General features: G+C 44.7%; 1 protein-coding gene across 1 annotated transcript; it reads left to right on the top strand.

The window, feature by feature from the left end:
• The first annotated feature begins 19,610 nt into the window (after window positions 1–19,610).
• On the top strand, window positions 19,611–20,395 carry LOC123440507 (zinc finger protein 6-like). Its single transcript, XM_045117072.1, has one exon. It carries the CDS (start codon window positions 19,676–19,678, stop codon window positions 20,258–20,260), a length of 585 nt encoding a protein of 194 aa, XP_044973007.1. The 5' UTR covers window positions 19,611–19,675; the 3' UTR covers window positions 20,261–20,395.
• The last annotated feature ends 3,229 nt before the right edge of the window (window positions 20,396–23,624 follow it).

Raw genomic sequence — 23,624 nt, 5'->3', positions numbered from 1 at the left:
ATCTATTAGTACTTTCGATAGAGTGTAACCCGCCACTTGGGGAGCCACGACCAAGGCCAGGTCGCCCGGGTTATCTATTCTCGGCGGGTGATCCTCTCTGCTCCATGTTATGGTCTGTTCGGACCAGTGGAGATATCTGGGAACCACCGGCTCAATTACGCTGTACGCCCGGTGATTTACCTTTTTATCACGTCTGCAAGCATTAGTGGTGAAAACATGATATTGCCCGTTACTTAGCTGTTTAGGATTGTTGCGGAAGCCCCCATGGTCATCCTGGTCCTGCGGAGCCCCCGGTGGGGGCGGCTGCTGGAAGACTCCTGGCGGGTTGTACCGCCGGTGGTGGTGCACCAGGTACTGGCCGCCGCCTGGCTGCGGCCCCCCCTGAGCCTCTTGTTCGGGAAAGCCGCCGAAGGGGTTGTGCCTTTGGTTGGGCGCGGCGAGTTGGTCTTGGCGACGGTTCGGGTCTTCGCTCTGGCTCTTCTTGATTGCCTCGGCCCGAAATTCCCGCATCACGAAGCTGTTCTCCCAGGAGTGGCCCGTCGGGCCGTCGGCCGTGGCGTGGTGCGGGCAAGGGCCTTTGAGCAGCTCTTCGTAGTTACGCGGTCTTTTCCCACTAAAGCCTCGATTCTTCTTTTTGCCGTCATTGGCGTTGGTGTTGGCAACCAGATCCGAGGGCTCCTCATGCGGCCTACGCTTGCCGTTGGTCCCCTGGTTATGACGGTTGCGGTCTTGGAGGCGGGTATGCTTATTAGTTGAATCGCCTTTCTTGGGTGAGTTACCCTTGCCATCCTCGCCGGGATCTTTGGTGTCATCGGCTTTAGCGTATCTAGTGAGGGTATCCATTAGCTCGCCCATATCCTGAACTTTCCGTTTGAGTCGCCCCAGCTTCTGGACCAGTGGTTCGTAGTGGCAGTTGTGCTCGAGGATAAGTACAGCCTGCGCTGCCGTGATGCCATCCGATGAATGGATAATTTCCGCGACTCACCGCGACCAATGATGCGCCGATTCATCCGGGCGTTGCACGCAGTGTTGCAAGTCGACGATTGTCATCGGTCGTTTACAGGTTCCCCGGAAGTTTTTGATGAAACGTTCCTTTAACTCGGCCCAGGACTGGATAGAATTGGGGGGTAAATTTTTCAACCAAGTGCGTGCCGATCCCTCGAGCATCATGGTGAAATATCTGGCGCAAACCGCCTCGTTTACGTCGAGCATGTCCATGGCGATCTCATAGCCCTCGATCCAAGATGTTGGTTTGAGATCTGGTGTGTAATTAGGCACCTTTCTTGGTCCTTTGAAGTCCTTGGGCATTCTTTCGTTTCGAAGGGCCAGGGATAAGCACGGCACCCCAACTCGCCCTCCGGTTCCCGCGGGAGGGGTCTGAGCCTCTTGAATGTTGGGTGGACCTTTTCCCGGCGGGTCCCGCTCGGGCGGGTTGTCCAGCGGGAGGTGTCGCGGGGCGCTGTTTACGGCTGGCTGATCCTCCGGCCAGCCCCTGGTATAACTCGCCTGGGGGTGGAGTGCAATCGCTCGGGGCTGTGTGAGAACTGCGCGTTTTGGACCACCGCCGTTTTCAACATCTCGATGGCGTTCCTTGCTTCGATCTTAGCCGGGGTGTTGCCGTGGATCGGGAGAGACTCCAGATGGCGAGTTGCGTCAAGCACATTATCCACCGGGTTAGAGAAGTGGCCCCGAGGGGTACGGAAACGAGGAATTTGACCCTCCGTCGTCTGAAGCGGCGGGTTAGGAGGGCGGCCAAGCCCTCCTGCCGGGGCGGCTCCCATCCCGGGTGTTTGGGGAGTGTCGAACAGGCGGGTTGGATTAAGATCATGGGGCAGGCGTCCCTGGTGCCTCCGCTGATGGACGGCGTCGGATGCGCGCTGCTGTCTTTCAAGCCGCCAATTGTCGGTGTTCAACCGCATCCTTTCGGCCGTAATCTGGGCTTGTCCAGTTTCCATCCTGGCGGACTCCGTCTTAGCATCTCGATGGGCCTTCGCCACCGCCTCCCTTAGTTTTGCTAACTCCGCATTTATCTCTTCCTGGTTCTCAGGCTTGAGGGGGGTTGACATTAGTCTTGTGATTTCCGCCGCTAAATCCACCAGGACTGCTGATGCGCTTCTGGACGTCCCGCCGGTTCCATCGCCTCCGGCGGGATTCTGTGCGGGTTGAGTCGCCCCGGCCATGTAGATGGCGATCTGGCGGCGGGTTCGATCGAGGACTTCCGGATCCATGGCCAATGACAAGCCCCCGAGACCGTCTCCGTGGAGGGACTAGATGGAATCGGAGTCGCCCATAGATGACTCGTCGTCAGAGTTGATGGGGGTAGCCTCCTGAGCCGCCGCGTGCTCTGGCTCCTCCGACCCCTGCGTGAAGCCCACAAAGGCCGGGCGGGTCAGATTCCGGGTTACGACTGGATGAACGTACCTGGCCGGCTCGACGATGTCGGAGGAGATGTCCGGCTCAGGAACAGATGACCCGATCATGCCGATGAAGACGTTGATTTTGCCGAAGGGGACCCTGTAGCCTGATTCGAGAGAATTTGCTTCAGGTCCCCATCGCCGGTTGTCGATGTAGGCTAGGCCGCGTCGGCTCCAAGTCATGAGCGCCGCCGCATAACTCCCAGACCCTGGTAGGGCTCCCTTTGAGAACTAAACTCCACCGTGCGCAGGCCCCACGGTGGGCGCCAACTGTCGTAGTTTTGTCACGGCAGATGTCCTCGTGAAAGGACTTAATACTGGAGCCATCGCACCTTGGTGGCGACTCAAAGGGGTTAAGCGGGAGAGACACGGCGATTTACCCAGGTTCGGCCCCTCACGAAGAGGTAATAGCCTACGTCCTGTTTTGTGTGTATTGATGTGGATTCGATTACAAGGAAGGCGTAACTCGCCTAAACCTAGCTCTCGATGATTTCTAACCTAACCCCCCCCCCCTCCAGACTCGCCTTTATATATATAGGTCGAAGCCTTAGGGTTTACAAGAGTCCCTTCCTTTTTACAAATCGTGACCACTGCGGTCTCTAAGTCGCCGTCTTGCAAAACTCAGAGTCCTTCCATAAATCATAACCATCATGCGACTTGGAAACGCCCGGGTTGAGGCCCAACTAGCCATAAAGGATGAATCGCCTTAACAGTAACCCGGCCCATATTCGGCGGGTCACTTAACAGGCAATATCCCCAACAGATCATGAAAAGAATATCCTTTGTGGTAGCTATTTTGTTTAATTTGATTACGATCCCACATGTAATTGCTATGAGAGAGGAAAATATTGTGGTAGAAACTTTCATGTTACCAAATTACCTCTCGTTATGTGGAGACGGCTATTGTCTCTTTCTTCTTCCTTGCATATGGCAACTATTGGTTGTCTTGACAATCTATTTTCCTATAAAATGCCTTTGCATAGGAAGTATGTTAGACTTAGATGCGATTTTCACATGCTTTATGATGCTCTCGTTGTGCTTCAATTCTTGTCTTTTGTGTGAGCATCATTGATTTATCAATGCCTAGCTAAGGGTGTTAAACAATAGCGCTTGTTGGGAGGCAACCCAATGAATTTATCTTTTTCTTTCTGTTTTGTTGTGTCCACACCATCATAATTCTGTTATGATTGTGTATTTTGTGTTTCTTTTTGTGTTTGAACCAAGCAAAACCTTTATGACTAGTCTTGGTGATGGTTGTTTGATCGTCCTAGAAAAAGACATAAACTTTTCGCTCACGAGATTATTTTTCATTTTTATTCAGAAAGAGCTTTTGAGTTGATTCTTTTTTCTGCTGGTTGATATGCCTTTTGCCCAGGCAGTCGTAATTGTTCAGAAATTTTGAGGTACCAGAAGTATACGAAGTATACATATTGCTACAGTCTCGTCTGTTTTTGACAGATTCTGTTTTTGTTGAGTTGGTTGCTTGTTTTGATGAAACTACGGATAGTATAGGGGGGTACTAGCCATGGAAAAGTGAGAATACAGTAATCTAACACCAATATGAATAGAATTCAAGATTGCTACAGTACCTAAAGAGGTGGTAGTTTGTTTTCTTGTGCTAATGATATCACGAGTTTTTGTTTAAGTTTTGTGTTGTGAAGTTTTCAAGTTTTGGGTGATGTTCTCATGGACAAATGGATAAAGAGTGGAAAGAGCTCAAGCTTGGGGATGCCCAAGGCATCCCAAGCCAAAATGCAAGGACACCAAAAAGCCTAAGCTTGGGGATGCCCCGAGAAGGCATCCCCTCTTTCATCTTCAATCCATCGGTAACATTACTTGGAGCTATATTTTTATTCACCACATGATATGTGTTTTTCTTGGAGCGTCTTGTATCGTAGGAGTCTTTTCTTTTTGTTGTGTCACAATCATCCTTGCTGCACACCTTTTGAGAGAGACATGCACTCATCGTGATTTGCTAGAATGCTCATTGTGCTTCACTTATATCTTTTGAGCTAGATAATTTTGCTCTATGTGCTTCACTTAGATCTTTTAGAGCACGATGGTGCGTGACTTGGTAGTTGGTTTGTGCTATGAAAGTAGTCCCAAAGGTGATAGGTACCCAAAGAGGATACAAAAACTTCCATCTTCATGTGCATTGAGTAGAAAGAAATGTTTGATTCCTCTCAATTAGTTTTGAGACGTGGATTTGGTAATATTAAGAGTTATGTTAGTAGGGTGTTGTGAATCTAGAAATACTTGTGTTGAAGCTAGTGATTCACGTAACATGGACGTATGGTGAACCACTATGTTAGGAAGTCGGAGCATAATTGATCTATTGATTGTCATCCTTTGTGTTGCCGTCGGGATCGCACGATGGTTTACACCTACCAACCCTTCCCCTAGGAGTAAGCGTTTAGCACTTTGTTTCGATTACTAATAAAAACTTTCGCAACAAGTATGTGAGTTCTTCTTGACTAATGTGAGTCCATGGTATATATGCACTTTCACCTTCCACCATTGCTAGCCTCACTAGTACCACGCAATTCTCGCCGGTGCACAAACCCACCATATGCATTCCTCAAAACAGCCACCATACCTACCTACTATGGCATTTTCATAGCCATTCTGAGATATATTGCCATGCAACTCCCACCGTTCCGTCTGATGACTTGTGCCTTCACTCTCATATTGCCATTGCATGATCGTAAGATAGCTAGCAAGATGTTTCAACGTCATACGCCAAGCTAGATCGTTGCACATCCCGGTACACTGCCCGAGGCATTTCCTATAGAGTCATCATTGTTCTAAGCTTTGAGCTGTGAGTAAATGAAAGTGTGATGATTATCATTATTAGAGCATTGTCCCATGTGAGGAAAAAAAAGAGAGGCCAAAGTTGCCCACAATAAAAAAAAAGAGATATGGAAGAGGCCAAAGAGCCCAAATAAAAAAAAGAGAGAAAAAGAGAGAAGGGACAATGCTACTATCTTTTTCCACACTTGTGCTTCATAATACCACCATGTTCTTCATGACTGAGAGCCTCTTGTTTTGTCACCACCATATACTAGTGGGAATATTTATTATATAACTTGGCTTGTATATTCCAATGATGGGCTTCCTCAAATTGCCCTAGGTCTTCGTGAGCAAGCAAGTTGGATGCACACCCACTAGTTCTCCTTTTGAGCTTTCACATACTTATAGCTCTAGTGCATCCTTTGTATGGCAATCCCTACTCATTCACATTGATATCTATTAATTGGCATCTCCATAGTCCTTTGATACGCCGAGTCAATGTGACTATCTCCTCCTTTTTGTCTCACAACCACCACCAAACTCTATTCCACCTATAGTGCTATATCCATGGCTCACGCTCATGTATTGCGTGATAGTTGAAAAAGGTTTGAGAAAGTAAGAGTGCGAAAACAATTACTTGGCCAATACCGGGGTTGTGCATGATTTAAGTTAGTTGTGTGAGGATGATGGAGCATAGCCACACTATATGACTTTTTAGGGATAACTTTCTTTGGCCTTGTTATTTCGAAAGTTCATGATTACCTTCCTAGTTTGCTTGAAGTATTATTGTTTTCATGTCAATAGCAAACTATTGTTTTGAATCTTACGGATTTGAACATTCATGTCACATGAAAGAAGTTACAAAGGACAACTATGCTAGGTAGCATTCCACATCAAAAAATCTGTCTTTATCACTTCCCTACTAGAGGACGAGCATGAGTTAAGCTTGGGGATGCTTGATACGTCTCCAACGTATCTATAATTTTTGATGGTTCCATGTTATTATCTTGTCAAACTTTGGATGTTTTGTATGCCTTTTATATCTTTTTGGGGACTAACCTATTAACTCAGTGCCAAGTGCGAGTTCCTGTTTTTTCCTTGTTTTTGACCCTTTTTCAGACGGAGTCCAAATGGAATAAAACTTTACGATGATTTTTTTTGGACCAAAAGAAACCCCCGAAGGTTTGGAAGAAGGCCAAAAGAGCCACAAGGGAGTGACAAGCCCGTGAGGCGCGACCCCCCCTAGGCCGCACCTACCAGGCTTATGACCTCCTCATGGGCCCAACCTACGTAATTCCACCGCCATAAATTCCTATAAATTCAGAAAACCCAGAAAGAAACCTAGATCGGGAGTTCCGACGCCGCAAGCCTCTGTAGCCACCAAAAACCAATCTGGATTCCGTTCTGGTGCCCTCCCGGAGGGGGGATTCGGATACGGAGGGCTTCTTCATCAACACCATGACCTCTCCAATGATGCGTGAGTAGTTCACCATAGACCTTCGGGTCCATAACTAGTAGCTAGATGGCTTCTTCTCTCTCTTGGATCTTCAATACAAAGTTCTCCATGATCTTCATGGAGATCTATCCGATGTAATCTTATTTTGCGGTGTGTTTGTCGAGATCCGATGAATTGTGGATTTATGATCAGATTATCTATGAATCTTATTTGAGTTTCTTTTGATCTCTCTTATGCATATCCTTGTAATTCTCTTCGAGTTGTGGGTTTTGTTTGGCCAACTTGATCTATGATTCTTGCAATGGGAGAAGTTCTTGGTTTTGGGTTCATACCGTGCGGTGACCTCACCCAGTGACAGAAGGGGTAGCAAGGCACGCATCGTGTTGTTGCCATCAATGGTAAAAAGATGGGTTTTCATCATTGGTTTGAGTTTATCCCTCTACATCATGTCATTTTGCTTAAGGCGTTAATCTGTTCGTCATGAACTCAATACACTAGATGCATGTTGGATAGCGGTCGATGTGTGGAGTAATAGTAGTACATGCAGAAAGTATCGGTCTACTTGTCTCGGACGTGATGCCTATATGTATGATCATTTCCTTAGATATCGTCATGACTTTGCGCGGTTCTATCAACTGCTCAACAGTAATTTGTTCACCCACCGTATTATTTGCTATTTTGAGAGAAGCCTCTAGTGAACACTATGGCCCCCGGGTCTACTTCACACCATATTTTCAACCTTACTCTTTTACTTCATTGCACTTTCCGCCTTCGGATCTCACTTTGCAGTCAATCTTGAAGGGATTGACAACCCTTTTATAGCGTTGGGTGCAAGCTCTTTTGTGTTTGCGCAGGTACTCTGGACTTGACGTGATTCTCCTACTCGATTGATACCTTGGTTCTCAAACCGAGGGAAATACTTACTGCTCCTGTGCTGCATCGCCCTTTCCTCTTCAAGGGAAAAATCAACGCAAGCTCAAGAGTCGACAGAAGATTTATGTCGTCGTAGCAGTGCCCCAAGAGGACACGGCCCTTGGCACCCCTCTCTTTCCCTAGATCGTTTTCTCCTCCGTTCGCGGTTTCGGTAGCGCTAGGCGTAGCTCTGCTGGGACAGCAACACCACCACCACCGTCACGCTGTCGCGCTACCGAAGAACTCATCAACCTCTCTATCCTCGCTTGCTGGATCAAGGAGGCAGAGAACGTCATCGAGTTGTGCGTGTACTGAACACAGAGGTGCCGTCCGTTCAGCACTAGATCGGGACGGATCGTGATTGGATCGCGGAATCAACCGCGTCATATACGCTTCCGCTTAGCGATCTACAAGGGTATGTAGATGCACTCCCTACTCTCGTAGATGTTGATCTCCACAGATTGATCTTGTTGAGCGTAGGAAGTTTTTTTGTTTCCCATGCGACGTTCCCCAACAATACTTACCCACATTGTGCTGCGATAACCTGTTCCCCTTCATCGAAAACCCAACGCACACCACAAGTATCAACTCCGCCAACAAAATTCACACACATTCATCATTTGCAAGAACTATTTGCAATCAACTTCAACCTTATGCAATAGTTCAAGGAGTCACACATTCCCTCATAGGTAAGCAAGGGATAAGGTAATTAATGTATCAATGGACATCATCCTTCATATGTTTCACTCCATGTCCATAGATATCCTTGTATTTGTTCCTTGTGTGGGATTAACCCATGTAGGTTAGAAGAGTACAAAACAACAAGGATTGCTCCCAACTCAAGATGATCTTCATCAACTATGAGCATCCACAACTACAACACCTACATGAAGTCTTGAACGATAAACCTAAGGTTAGTTTATACCTCTTAGGCTGATGTCACATCAAGGGGTAGATTTACTCTAATACTTGAGTCACAGCATCTCACAAGATGTGAACACATTAAAAGCTTCATGTAAAAGTGGCAACCCCACTTGTGCTTAAACGATGAGTATGACCTAAGTCAATATACTCATATATAGATGACTTCGGCATCACAAAAGTGCTTGGTTGATACTAGAGTGGTTTTGCATGTTTGACATGTTTTATTTGACATCTTAATGTGTGAGCATGTTGGTATGCATATTTTTCTTCATTCGAGGATATCCAATTGTTGTTATTTGTCTTTCATTTTCTTTGGCCAATTGGATGCACAAGAATGCCTAAGTACCCCCTCTAGCTATCTATGATTTTTCATCTCAAATTCTCTTCATGCTTCATCACATGATTTGAGAAAGCACTTCTCGGATCCTGTGTGTGAGGAGAACTCCAAGTTCCGTTTCGACAAGGACTGACTGCCAAAACCTCCCATGTGCCACTCAGTGCAACTAACTTTCAAAACTCGGTTCCACCGAAGCACTAGGGTTGATCTGGATTTCAATCTCGGTACCACCAGTCTCAAAATTCTGGTGCCATCGAGTTGCCCTCTTCTCACGCGGTTAAGCATCTTAGTGGAGCCGAAATTTTCGGTTCGGTGTCATCGACAATGTGTGGCTACATATATCCCACGGGCCCGAACTTGGAAAATTCTTCGAATACTAGGCCAATCGCACCCCAGTGCTGCCTCCGCCCTCATCCTCAGGACTTTGCTGATTGCCTCGAGTGCGCCCTCGCCAATGGAATCCACCACCATCAACTGATTCTTCCCCGCCATTGCCTCCGTAGGGAGATTTCACTAAGCTAGGGTAAATCTCCATCCCCTCTTGTGCTCCTTGTCTAATTCATGTGCATTAGGCCTTGTTCAATATATTGCCATGATTTGCAATGTTCTTATCCACAAGAAAATCTCGTAAGATTAGGCAAACAAAAACTTTTAGGTTTAGGTTTCCGCCGTACGCGTCTCGGAGTCACTGAGTGGAAACGGATTGGTGTCACCGTTCTGGGTTTTAGGGTTTTTGAGAACAATCTCGGCGAGACCGAATCACTTTTCAGTGAAACCAAAAATTGTGACCAAGTCTTTGTTAAAGAGGTTATCTGTCTCGGATGATCCAAAAAATGAAACTCTGTGGAACCGAAACCCTTATAGTGGAAATCTACAACTAAGTTTTTGAGTTCAAATTTTGCAAAACATCTCAATTTTGTGATGATCATATTCTCCACTCCTCTACATCTCTTCACAGGGTTAGTTCTCACCTATGTCAGATCTAGAAGACAATCAGAATGCTTTCAGAGAGCCAAGTGCAGATCTTGATGCTGGCACTAGTCCAGAAGCTAGCTCTTCAGACCCTCGCACCCCTAGTTCACATGGTCTACCCAAGGCAGCCACCAGGACCAGGAAGAAGATGAACTCACATGAAGAGGGTGCATACTTTATTCCTAATGATGATACTTTCCAGAAATAGTGTGAAAGGAAAGAAAGGGTAGCAACCAGAAAAATTCTAGAGTCTGCGAGACCACAACAATGATCATCCAGTTGCAGAGAATATGAAGGAAAGAACGGATCTAGGACTCAGAAAGCGGAGAGCTGAAGATCCCTATGCTACGAGGAGAAGAACAACTGTTGATGCTCACTTGCACACTAAGGAGAAACAAGATTTTTATGAGACTGTGTTGCTAGACAAGAGTCCAACTGTAAGTGACATGAGATATGTTGATTGGAAGTTCATCAAGGAGAATGAAGACTACTTCTCTCATGTGCTAGAAAACTTCAATGCCATTGACATTGATGAATTTGTTGGCAAAGAGATGATAGCTTGGAATGATGAGATGATTATGTACTTCTATTGCATGCCTCATTTTTATCCAAATGGGAAGATTGTGTGGATGACTGAAGGCACCAGGTACCAGTCGTTAATCGATGAGTGGGCTGCCATCTTAGGAGCCCCAAGGTGCAAGAATGAGATCTTGATGTGTATACTGAGTCCAAGATGAATCACAACTCAATGGCAAATATCTATCAGCCAATTCCCAATGAGTATCTAAAGACCCACAAGCTAGGCTCAGTTTACTTCTTGCAAGCAAGTCTGCCTACCCCAAATAGTATTTTGAGGCATACTTTGATGCCCAAGTCAGGTGATTATAAGATGGTTTGAGGTTATTCCATTAACATTTTCCATCATGTGGATAGCCACACCAAATTTAGAGTGATGGATCTAATTGTTGAGACAATCAAGAGAACATGTACTGACCAGAAAAAGGTCATGTGGATATGCTCTGTACATCAAGATGCTTACTTATTCCAAAGTTCAAAACAACCAACATCTTCTTGATCGACAAAACCTACTCCTACAGCCAGAGTTTGAGGATAATGTCATGATGATGGATCCAAGTCATCCCACTTTAGCTACTGCACAGGCTGAGATTGCGGCTGAGGCCCGGGCAGAGTCAGGCAAAGCCATTAGTGCTCAGATGCCAAGGACAAAGGGTGACCAAATGGCATATCTCATCAGCACTATTCAAGGTATAGAAAATAACATAAGTGAGATCCTGAAGAACTAGAAGAAGCTTGAGAGGATAGTGGAAAGCAAATTCCATGACCTTAATGTCAAGGTGACTGAGCTCACCACCACGGTCAACCAACTGATGTATGAAGTGAATGTTGTGCCAAGCCCCAGCTCTAGTGATTATGATGGCAGTCCTCCTCTCCAGACTCACACTCAGTTCAGGACACATGCCATATCTTCTGCCATGCTAGTTAGAGAGACGGGACCATGTTCATCGGCACCTGCATCAGCTCCATCACCCCCTTCAACACCTTCAGTGTCAACTCCACCACCTTAGAGGACTTCAGCACAAGCATTTGCCAACGCTCTCTTATCGACTCCTTCCATGACTACTGGTGCAACTTCATCGCCCCATGGAGGAAACCATGCCCAGAGCGATGCTTAGATCTATACCTTTGAGCTTTTTAGTAACTTGTAGCCAGAGGGGGAGAAGTGTTATAGATCATAGGGCTTCGAGGGAGAGAGAGAGTGTGTGTTGCATTTTGTTTGTTCCTCTCATTTTAAAAACATATGGTTTATCTTTTGTTTGTCTTGAAACTTCATGGTGTTTGATCATACGCATTGTTGATACTATCTCTTATATCCTTGTGATGTTTATATGATGATCATTTTCTCATGTTTGGTGTTATGTGCATTGTAATCCATTCATATCATTCATGCGTACCACCAAGATGTATATGGCATGGAAGAGTACCCCATGATCCGGATTAATTGTGCATTTACATTCAAACACAAATTTAAAATAATGCACAAATTTAGGGGGAGCTCTTGCTTATCACATACTTCTCAAAGCGATGATGCTATTCTTTGTTTATATCCCTATCAAAGCTTTGATCTATATGTTGTCATCAATTACCAAAAAGGGGGAGATTGAAAGCACAATTCTCCCTAGGTGGTTTTGGTAATTAATAACCAACATACATTTCATTGGATTAATGATTCTACCAAGTATATCTCATGAAAGGTTCAATGAATGGATTAGCAAATGATTGTGGGGTGATCCCCTAGATGCAAGGAACATTAAATGGCAAGAAGCTTCAAGACTCTACAGTTTTGTTTTATGTGAGAAATCACAATTGAGTCCATAGGAAAGCCAATACTATGAAAAGGGAATGAGGTATGTATGATGATCTGGTTGCTCAAGTGCCTAGAGTTAGCCACCAAGAACCCTCATGAAATTCTCCCACAAAATATTATGTCCAAAGCCTAACAACCAAATTTGGTGCCACCAACTATTCCAAATCATCCCTACCGAGTTTCATCCTAGACAAATCCAAAGCCAAACCCTATCCTTCTAGGTGATACCAAGTTTGATTTCAGTGCAACCAAAAAACAGTGACCAACTCCATGGTGTCCATTTGCTAAAAAATAGAGTTTCCATTTTTTGCAAATCGGTGCCATCGTGTTTGGGTAACTGCCCAGGCCATCCAAACCGGGCTCACCGAGAATTATATATCGGTCTCATCAAAACGCCAAAAGTTGGCACATTTTGCACTAATCGGTGCAACCGAGTTTTTTCTCCAGTTTCACCGAGTTTGGAAATAATGTTGTAACGGTTGTATTTTTGGATATGCCTATATATACCCATCCAACTCACTCTCATTCGCAGAGAGAGCACTTAGAACAAGCCAACACTTGCCCCATCTATTTTCTGAGAGAGAACCACCTACTCATGTGTAGATATCAAGATATTCCACTCCGACCATATGAATCTTGATTTCTAGCCTCCCGAAGTTGCTTTCCACCCAATCAATCTCTTCTACCAAAGCCAAATCTATGAGAGAGTGATTCAGTGTTGAGGAGACTATCTTTGAAGCACAATACCAAGGAGTTCATCATCCATACCACATCTATTACCTTTTGGAGACTGGTGTTTCCTAGATTGGTTATGTATCGCTTGGGAGCCTCTAACTTCGTGTGGGTTGAGACAAGAAGTTTGTAAGGGAAAGGATATCGCCTACTTCATGAAGATCTACCCCGAGTGAGGCTAGTCCTTCTTGGATGTAAGACATGGTGGAATAGACAATGTTGCTTCCTCGTGGACCCCTTGTGGGTGGAGCCCTCCGTGCAATCTCGTGACCATTACCCTCCATGGGTTGAAGTCTCCATCAGCGTGGACGTATGATACCACCACCCATCGGAACCACGAGAAAAATCTTCATGTCCCCATTGCATTTGATATTCCTGTCCCTGCCCTCTACTTACACGTGCATGTCTTTACTTTCCGATGTGATACTCTTAGACTTGCATGTGTAGGGTGTGCTTGACTTGGTATAATTGCTAAAGCTTGCCAACTATTGAAATTGTGAAATGGCTAAGTTTTTATTTGGTCAAGTAGTCTAATCACCCCCTTAGACATACTTCGGATCCTACACAGACTAACAGAGAGAAAAAACCCGTTCTTAATTTGCCCCTACCATTCTATTCCGAAGGAGGGTGGTTTTTGGGCACTCATGGACTTTGCACGTCCGGTGAACTCACGATAAAAAACTTAGAAAAACATTTCAAAATAATCTGAAACTTTGTGTACGTTATTATGACCAAATGTTTTAGAGGCTTGCTTAATTTGGCGGTCAAATGACATCCGAGGAGCTCACTAGAGAAAAAACGAAGTTTGTGCTGAAACATGCAATAAACTTGGTGTAGAGCAGCGTTTGTATGGAGGTCATTTGATGTATTTTTGTGACCAAACTTTGCAAGGTCCTAAAACATATGCTCATAATCACATCCATGAAGTTTCCATTTTTTATTTTTTATTTATTTATTGTTCACCGTATGGGTCCATCGAAGTTGCATGAAACCACTACTTTCCTATTTCGAAGTTCTTATAGTGAAAAAATTCTTCTTGGTTGGTATTGAGTATTGGTTGTTATATCTAAACAATGTCTTTACTACGTGAATCCTCTTACTTTGTTGTCCAGAGACTAATAGAGAGAAACAAATCCATTTTTAACATTTTCTCTACCAATCTATTCTAAAGTTTTAGAGCATCTACAACCAAAGTTGGCAAATTTGGCCCCTCAAACATCCGTGGACGCGCTTGGATAGTGACCGTTCAAGCCTTAAATAATCCATTCTACAACTGGATACCTTAAATTAGGAATCTCAAATCCATAGTATTACATGCAACGTAAACCTAATCTTAGCTCGTCCGACTCTGTCATGCCCAGGTGGCCGGTTGCGCTCCCTAGAGTGTTGGTTCGGTCCAGAGTAGTACATGGGACATGAGCCGGCTCATGGGATTCGAGGCGCCACCAACTCCCATGCCCTACTCTTCCTCGTCGGGGCTCAGATCCCTTATTGTGCCAGTGGACGTGTGATCAATGATGGACCCGTCATGGGAGGAGCCGACGACGTCCACCATGATGCAGTTGTGGCGCCCAAAGTGTTGCACCATACGGGGCGCCAGAGAATGCGATTTTGCCTCACCAATGTCCACCTCTATGAAAGCTGCCACCGCCTCCCACACCCACTACCTCACATGGTGAGCATGCTGCGCCATGTTTGTATCGGACGACGCCCATGGTGTTTACTCCATCTCGACGCACCAAAGGAGGGGTTGCGTGCCCGCCACCAATTACGGATGCCAGATGGATCACACCGCCTCCGGTGAGGCAGCGAAGGTACACCTAGCTGTGGATCCATGAGCCATTTATGCGAACACAATGGATTCACCACGGAAGGAGTTCGAGCGTTGTTGTCGGGTGGCCTCCTCCCGAGAGCGGCTGGACGCAAGCCGGATGGTCATCTCCCTCTTAGGACCGCGTGAGATGCGCTCGTGGTCAATGGATTTTGAGGTGTAGGACTCGGATCTGCTGCCTACCATGACGGAGGAGGCCAAATATCGCTAGGCTGGAGCTTGGGGGTACAGTGGAGTGACTAGGGTTTGGTCGGGAAAGTGGATGTGGACGAATCAATGTGGGTTTGGGTGGGCCAACATGGGCCGGGATTGACGTGGCGGGCGCGCCCTGTTAAGCCCATACCTCCCATGTCCGTCCTATAATTAGACTGGATATGAGAGGTGCGGGTCAGCTCAGACGTTTCAGTCTGGTTTGAGGCGTCCGCGTAAATCAGGTTTTTTGGCTGTGCCCGGGCGTATTATGGGTGCTTGATGCATCCGATTGGAGAAATTCATTTTAGCTCTAGGGTCCAAATGCTCCTAAAATTCGAACCACCCTTTGCCTATTGTGATATGTGCCCCCTTTTGTATTATGCATAGTATTCATTGATGTTTTCTAATTATGGAATAGTTCCACGACCCACGTCTGGTCACCATTAAATTCATGTATGCCCGTTACCCCTTTGTTACTCAAGACAGAGCGCGACGGAGCTGACCGCTCCACCATCAAGGACTATTAAATTATCCATGGATTGTCATCTTTGTCCTCTAAGATGGCTACCCATCTATGTATGATCCTTCAAACCAAGTGTACAGCTGACTATAAGATATCCACAATCTCGGCATTCAATCAACAAAGCAAACCTAATGGTACTTCCTACAATTTGGTTAGATGATTTCTATGTTAACCAGATTGTACAAAAGCGGTACAATGACTAGCCCTTGATTTCATTTAGTTCGAACCATATCGTGCTTCCTAGTATATTTCATTACAGTTTGCTTTGTGATGAATTGCCTCCATAAACAACGAGAGATCTCAGTGCGGTCATTAATGTATCCGTCGGTGCTAAACCTTAACGTGCTTACCAAAATTCAGTCCTAGATTTTTGTCTCGATCATCATCCACAAACATTCAGTCATTCAGATTAGACTTTATGGCGATGGTGCGAGATTTTGAGGATGGTAGATTAGATATCCATAGACTTAATTTCACGCTGATCATTTTAATTCCCAAGGAGCCTCATGCTAAGATTATGAAGAAATTCAGACCTACCAGTCTTAGCAACTGTGCTGTAATTTTGTTCTCCAAAGCGCGTACTAATAGGTTGTCTCCTGTTAGTAACCGATTGATCTCCACTAACCATACTTCTTGTATCAAAGGGAGATATGTTCTTGAAAGTGTGGTTCTTGCTCATGAAGTGATTCGTTAGGTGAAGAAATCTAACTCCCCTGGGCTTGTGCTCAAACTTGATTATGAAAAAGCCTATGATCAAGTTAGCTGGGAATTCCTATTTGAGATGCTTGAATCCAGGGGTTTTGGGTCCAAGTGGATCTCCTCGATCAAGAGATTACTGTTTCAAGGCACCTTTAGTATGCGTATTAATGACACCACTGGTCCTTATTTCGTGGGTGGAAAAGGTCTTAAACATGGAGACCCTATATCCCCCTTCTGTTCAATCTAGTGGCTGATGTTTCCTCTAAGATGCTGGTTAAAGCCTCCAATCATGGTCTGATTTTGGGGCTTCTAACAAATGCAATACCGGGTGGTGTAATTAGTCTTCAGTATGCAGATGATACTCTCCTATTTCTAGAGGATTCCTACGAGAAAGCTAGGAATTTTAAATGGATCTTATCCTGCTATGAGAGCTTATCGGGTATGAAAATAAATTTTCATAAAAGTGACCTGATTACCATTAATGTAGATGAAGAGAGGTTGAACTTCTTTGCCCAAATATTTTGCTGTAACCTAGGTTCCTTTCGTATTAAATATCTGGGAGTGCGTCTGCACTATGACAAGCTAAAGAGGGAGGATTTACAACCCATAATTGATAGAATTATTAAGAACATTTTGGGTTGGCTTGGGAGATACCTTACATATAGAGGTAAAATAATTCTGCTTTGTGCTTGCATTGTAAGTATTCCTGCTTACCTGATGGGAGTGATGAAATTCCCCAAGTGGGCGATTAATGCTATTAACTTCCAAATGACACATTTTTTCTGGGGGAATGTGGGATACCAACATAAGTACCATTTAGCTCATTGGGGGCTGGTCTCTAGGAAAAAAGACTTTGGAGGTTTGGGTGTACCCAATTTGAGGGAATTTAATATGTCCCTTCTCGCTTCGTGGGGAAAGAGGTTCTTTGATAATAACAATAGTGACTGGAAAAGATTGATTGCTTATAAGTATAATGTGTATGTCAAAATATTCTGTGGTCTAGGCAACAAGTAAGTTGCCCCTTTGGAAGAGTGTATCCTGGGCTTTACAAGCTGCCAAAAACTTTTATCCCTGGAAAATTGATAACGATAATAATATTAGTTTTTGGCATGATACTTGGGTTGGGCATTGTTCCCTTAAAGTCAGATTTTGAGAGCTGTTTGATATCTACAACCAGCAGGAATGCTCGGTGTCTCAGGTTTGGGATGGAATAACTCTTAAACTCCCCTTTAGGTGCTGTGTGGAACACAAGGTTATGGTGAGATGGGAACAACTTATTAAACATATAAAAAGTTCTCCTTTGTCGGAACCCCAGGACTTGCATGTTTGGCTCCTAGAACCTAATGGAAAATATTTGGTGAAATCCTTTTACAAATGCATTAATTTTGGTGGTGTGGTCTCTCTTTTTGGAGATACTCTTTGGAAAACTTTGTGTCCTCAAAATATTCATGTCTTTCTGTGGTTGTATCTGTACAATAAAATCTAAACTAGGGATAATGTGGCTAAAAGGAAAATAGTGGATGACCTATCCTGCTTGTTTTGTAATGAAGCTGAATCTATTCAACACCTGTTCTTTGACTGTGTCAATGCTAGTAGTATATGGTCGTTTTGAGTTTTTCCATATTCATAGAATTCAGTGCTTTGATGATATCTCCTCCATGTGGAAATTAAACAAAAAAGACATGTGCTCTGGTAACTCCCGCCTCCTTATGGAGCATATGAAGATTGAGAAATGAATTCTGTTTCCAGAGGCGCGCATGAAAAGGGCTGGGTTGCAGCCTTGCCAAGCTAAAAGGGATATTGCAGCAATGGATGGTTCTCTGCGACACTGTACAAGCGGACACTCTAAGGCGATTCATCCTTATGCTGGACAAGCACCGGGGGGAACTCATGCGGATAGCATGGATCTGAGCATCTGATCATCTTCCTTGGTGTTGTAATAATAAAAGTTAAACTATGTTGCTGGTAGTTGCCCAGACTGTTTGTGGTTTTCTCTTTTTCCTGTCGTTTGGTTGTCGTCTCAGTCCACATTTCCTGAGTGTTATGTCTGGATTGGATGCTTTTGGTTTAGATGGTGGTGACCAGTTGATCTGTAACTTGGTTGCTTTGCTGCTTCATTTAATAAAATGAGGCAGGGGTAACCCCTTTCTTTCAAAAAATTCTGTCATTTAAAAATAATCACGACTCAATCAAGTAAAATACTCCCTTGGCTCCATCTTCCCATTTGATTGTGCCAAAGTTGTATCATCAGTTCATCACTCTTCGAAAGCTCATGAATCACGGCAAGCTGGTCTGCACCCACTGAACGACGCGTCTCTGCTGTTGCAACAAGCTCTGCATTGTCTGCTTTGCACTCAATTCCCGCCGCTAGCGCGTAGATCTCTGCCTCCAGACTCCTCGGGTCTCCAATCAGGGGTCCATTTCCGGGCTATGCTATCGGCCTCATTCGCCACCGCCCTTGCCTCCACTGCACAGGCTTCCTCATGGCTGGAGCACCACCCCCGTAATAAAAATGGCTGGAGCTTCACAACCAGGTCACCGGGAAATCCATTGACGCCACCACCGCAGGAACCAGAGAAATCGCCCAAAGGTGTCCAGATCTTTCCTTTTCCCCGACACATCGTTTCATTGTCGCGCCCCCACTGTTCCATCGGCCGCGGAGGTGGTAGGTCGACTACATTCACTCGTTTCTGCAGGCAAGTGAGCCGTCGTCAAGTTTCTGTACCATGTATAGATGGATCTCCGTGTCATGTTTGGTCAGCACAGCCTGTGCCCCAAACCATCCGTCTGACGACCGTGGAAATTCGTGTGGCGCCGCTATGTATCCGTTGGACGCACCCACCACAGTACGCTACATACATACGCCATGCTCTCTGTATTTCAGATTTCCACCAGACAGTAGATGCCATTAAACAACCTGCAGCACGGATCCCCATGCACAGCTAGACGTCCAGGATATATGGAGAATTTGGACCTGAGAGCCAAAATGCCCCTCCCCAGACTGCTCTTATATACAGTGAAAAAAATTCTTCTTGGTTGGTTGACAAGAAGGGAAAGGTGCAGGTAAGCTAATAGGTCTTTTCCGTACGTCCTACTTGCGCGGAGCTCATGGAACCTTCATGTCACCATCTACAGACGACACAATCGATAAAGATGTCATTCACACCCATACATGGAGCCGGTACGAGAATGGCATCCCGGAAGGCGAGCCGCGAGCGTAGCGCACAAGCAGATATATGTACTTTGCTGTTCTAGAACGATGCTACTTTGATGTCTCATCTGGAAGCTTTGGCGTTGCGTGTGACCATTTGCTCAATGTTAACTCACCAACCTCCAATCTTGCTAGGCATGCATGTCCTCCAATTTCTTCCCATCCCATGACTCCATTTTCTCCATGCAGGTGCGACTTCCGCCCGCTCCCCGCGCGCTACATAATCTCTCACCTCATGCGTCGCTATTCGCTAACACTACGCTTACGTGTTACCTTGGAAGCAAGCTAGCTCATCCATGGCGGACATACGGTGCGACCAGCCCAAGATGACGCCGAGCCCGTCGTCCCTAAGGATCTTCGGCTACGACGTGCCCGGCGGCGCCACCGACGCCGTGCTGACTCCGCCGCCGACACCACGGGCCGACGCGCGGAGGTTCGGGTGCCAGTACTGCTCTCGCGAGTTCGCCAACTCGCAGGCGCTGGGCGGGCATCAGAACGCACACAAAAAGGAGCGGCAGCAGCACAAGCGCGCGCGCCTGCACGTCGACGCCAGGATGAGCTACTTCGCGCCACCGCCAGGGCACCTGATCGCCGTGGGACACGCGGGGTCGGCGGCCTACACGCGGGAGCGGGACGCCTTCCACCGATGGGTCTACCTCGCGCACCAGTCAACGGCGGGCCTGCCGTTCCATGCTCTGCCAGCCGGAGGCGGGTGCCACGCCGAGCCGCGGCTGCTCCAGGACCCAAGGGACTGCGGCAGCGCCGCCGTCAGCACCGGCAGTGGTGCTCGTGCCTGCTCTCCAGCGGATGACAGCACCGAGGAAGCGTCGGCGATGGGGCTCGACCTCGATCTCAGCCTTGCTCCGGCCACTTCATCGTGAAATTGGATAAATCCATCCTCACATGGCTGAGTTTAACCATGTAATGCAACAAGTTGTCAAGTCCCATCTTCCAAGGCTTAAGACCATGTCACTTCTTTTCTTCTCTTCGGAATCGTATTACTCGTTGTCCATTCATTTCGCCTTTCATCCGAAGAAATGATCGATGGACATACATGGTGATCATATCCCAAATATCGTTCATTTCTTTTAGAATAATCTCTCCGCGTCATATCAAATGTATTAACCATTTTTCAATCATTTTAATCCATAAGTAAACCACATGCCGACAATGCTAACAATTATTTATCTCATGTTGTAAGCTAATATGTGAGCATGTACTAGTCATGGGCGCGGATTTTGTCTAACTCATTGTGCGCGTAACCCATATCCTGTTCACTCATCCTACATACATGTCAAATCAACATTTCTACATGCATGTCATATAAACAGGCTTTATGTACCTTTCTCTTCTCTCTCCCAAACAAACCAATCATTTTATTATCCCTTTGTAAACTTAAAAAGTTTATATCTTCTAAACCAATATTTCAAATTTATTTATATATATAGTTGAACTTCTGGAGTAAAGACCTTTACAACAAGACCAATGTTGACTATATTTGAATTAGTTTGAATTTTTTCATTTGAGTTTACCATAAATACATTCTTTAATATTGTGTGTGGCTTAAAAAAGTTCCGTAAACTTTTCATCAAAGTTCTGGCAAGCTATTTATAAAGTTCTTCAGTTTTAAATACATTTTGTAACAAAGTTCTTTCATATTTCTAACAAAGTGCAGGCTCGGTATTCAGAAAGTTCTTCACTGTTTCAACCAAAAATTTATTTCAAATGTATCCAAGACTGATCTTGCTCTAAAGGGCTTGGCGTCATGAGTTCAAATATGTAAAAAGTTTGGAAAACGTGTTTTTGGTTTAAAAGATATGAGCCATCAAAATTGTCAAAAAAATATAAAAAGTGATGGAGTTAGAGGAGAGAGGGAACATAAAGTAGGCATGCATGTGTTAGTGTCTACCCAGCAAGAGGGAGAGAGAAGAATCATGCACATGCCAAGGGCTCGCATCCATGGAAAGGAGCAACGATGAGATTGGAGTTGCGCGCGTAACCAGTTAGGCATAGACATATTCGCACATAACATAGGTATCGATGAACACAACTAGTACTACAAGCACATTGATTAATAAAAATGGAATAAACATATCATACCTTTTGGTAAGAGAAAAATCAGGGTCGTGGCGGCGGGAACAATGGCATCAACAGCCTGTTTCGGGACATCACTAATTTCTACTTCGTCGGCTCTTAAATATTTATTTTTTTAAAGATTCAACTACAGACTACATACGAAACAAAATAAATAAACATTTAATCTAAATTATGTTTATATAGATCCGTATGTAGTCCGTATTATTATTTTTTTTAAATAAATATTTAGGAACGAAGAAAGTACCATGTGTGGTCGAGGCCGCCGAGGAATTAGACGATATACTGGATGATGGATGCGAGCGAGCGATAGAGCCGAGACGCTCCCCAAAAACTGCATCCCCTTCTTCCAGTGCAGGATTTGAAAGGACGAGGGCATGGCTCCGGAGGCCTTCTCTCCCGTATGGTCATGCACATGTGTGCGAGAAAGCAGATGGCAGATGTCTAAGCTCGGCATGGACTGGCGAGGAGGGACTAGTGGCACAGGAGGAGTCGACTTCGCTAAAGCATTGCAGCTCCCTGGCTCTAGTGAGACCTTTTTTTTTGCCAAAATACTATTTTCACACACTAAAAAAATCTGAAAAAAGTATATACATAGGTTCATATTCGTAATACACGCGTATAAAGTTTTACTAATATTTATGTTCTTAGGTAGTGTATACAAAAAAGACAAATACATAGATTAAAATGGGCCTTTTTTTGTTGTGTTTGGGCCAGATTTTTTTTTGTGTAGCACGCAAACAACTGAATTACCTGATGAAATTTTTACATACTTAACTACCATGTATATGTACTTGTATAAAAAATGGTATTTTTTGAAGCTTTTAAATATTTTTCTTTTTTAATATACCGGGTTTACTGGAGATCGGTCTCTGCAACGCCTGAATGGATGTGAAAGGGGTTTAACTATATGTTGGGCCAAACTATTCATCACTCACGGGGTGAGACTAAATATTCCATCATGTCTTAAAACTGTAAGTACGCCTATGATATTCATCTAGAAAGTATTTGTTATATGTGCCAAAAACTCTTCTGGCTTTCAACATATGATAGGTCAACTTTTATAATGGCTTGGAGAAAGTGTTGTTTAAGATAGGTTATGCAACCAAATCATGGTAACATAGGCTTTCTTATTGGCCACAATATTTGTATAAGTACATATGTAAGCGAACGATTATGAAACCTTTTGAGAAAAAAAATTAAGATGCACAATCGAGTACCTAAACCCCCAATGCACTCACCCATTACATGACCACAAACCATTCTTTTACATTTAACCAATCTGAATAATTAATGATCAAAGAAACAAAGGTTAGATCTCCCACCTCATAGTAACTAGTGAGCTTGAAACCAAAGATCGCAAAGCTATTCAATTAAATGTTATCATACCTTTATCAGGGTAACCGACTATAGACATGCTTTCTCGGAAAAAAAAACTATAGACATGCTGGTGATATAATTACCTCGATATTAGGAAATTACTAACATATCTAGGCAGTGTCACCGTGCGCATCTGGATCTTATGTTGGATGCGCTGCATGCGACCACCTGGCGGCTCTCCTCGCAGCAGGCTTCATGGTTGTCTGGCCAGTCTTTTTTTTTCCTCATTTATCTTATGTTTTTCTTGAACGTGTTTGTGCTGGTGCCCTAGCTGACTTTGTTATTTTGATGAACTTGAACCATTGTATGGATGTGATGCTGGCTTTACTCTTAAGCGGGACGAAAGCCTAGTTCAAGAGCAGAGTTATAGTTATTCCGTGATCCGTTATCATCGTAATGACAATGTAGTAATCAAGCTTTTTATTAAGTACTCATCACGCTAAAATTTGATTAGTTACGAAATGCTAAGATCACGGTTACCACCAACGCACTGGTGTAATTATCTTGATGTCCAGCTTAAAGTATCATTCTGACACCGATGAACTTACCCAGCTGCCCAGATTATAATTACTATAGTTGTGTTAAGGGCATTTCTAACCGACCCCCTATATTAACTTGGTGAAGTATATTTTGTTTTTTTACTACAGTAAGTTTGACTTACCAATCCCCAAAATGGCTTAATGGAGTATATTTTTTTACTCCTTCCCTATCCAACAGAGTGTATTTACTCCTTCTCTCCGCGGCTGAATCAAATCGGTTCTCTTCTCCCCG

The sequence above is a fragment of the Hordeum vulgare genome, chromosome 3H, assembly GCF_904849725.1.
Source record: "Hordeum vulgare subsp. vulgare chromosome 3H, MorexV3_pseudomolecules_assembly, whole genome shotgun sequence".
NCBI classification, from domain to species: Eukaryota; Viridiplantae; Streptophyta; class Magnoliopsida; order Poales; family Poaceae; genus Hordeum; species Hordeum vulgare.
This window is presented reverse-complemented; position numbering and strand designations above follow the sequence as displayed.

Excerpts from the sequence above, each read along its gene's own strand:
- LOC123440507 (XM_045117072.1), top strand. The coding sequence starts at position 19,676 with ATGGCGGACATACGGTGCGACCAGCCCAAGATGACGCCGAGCCCGTCG.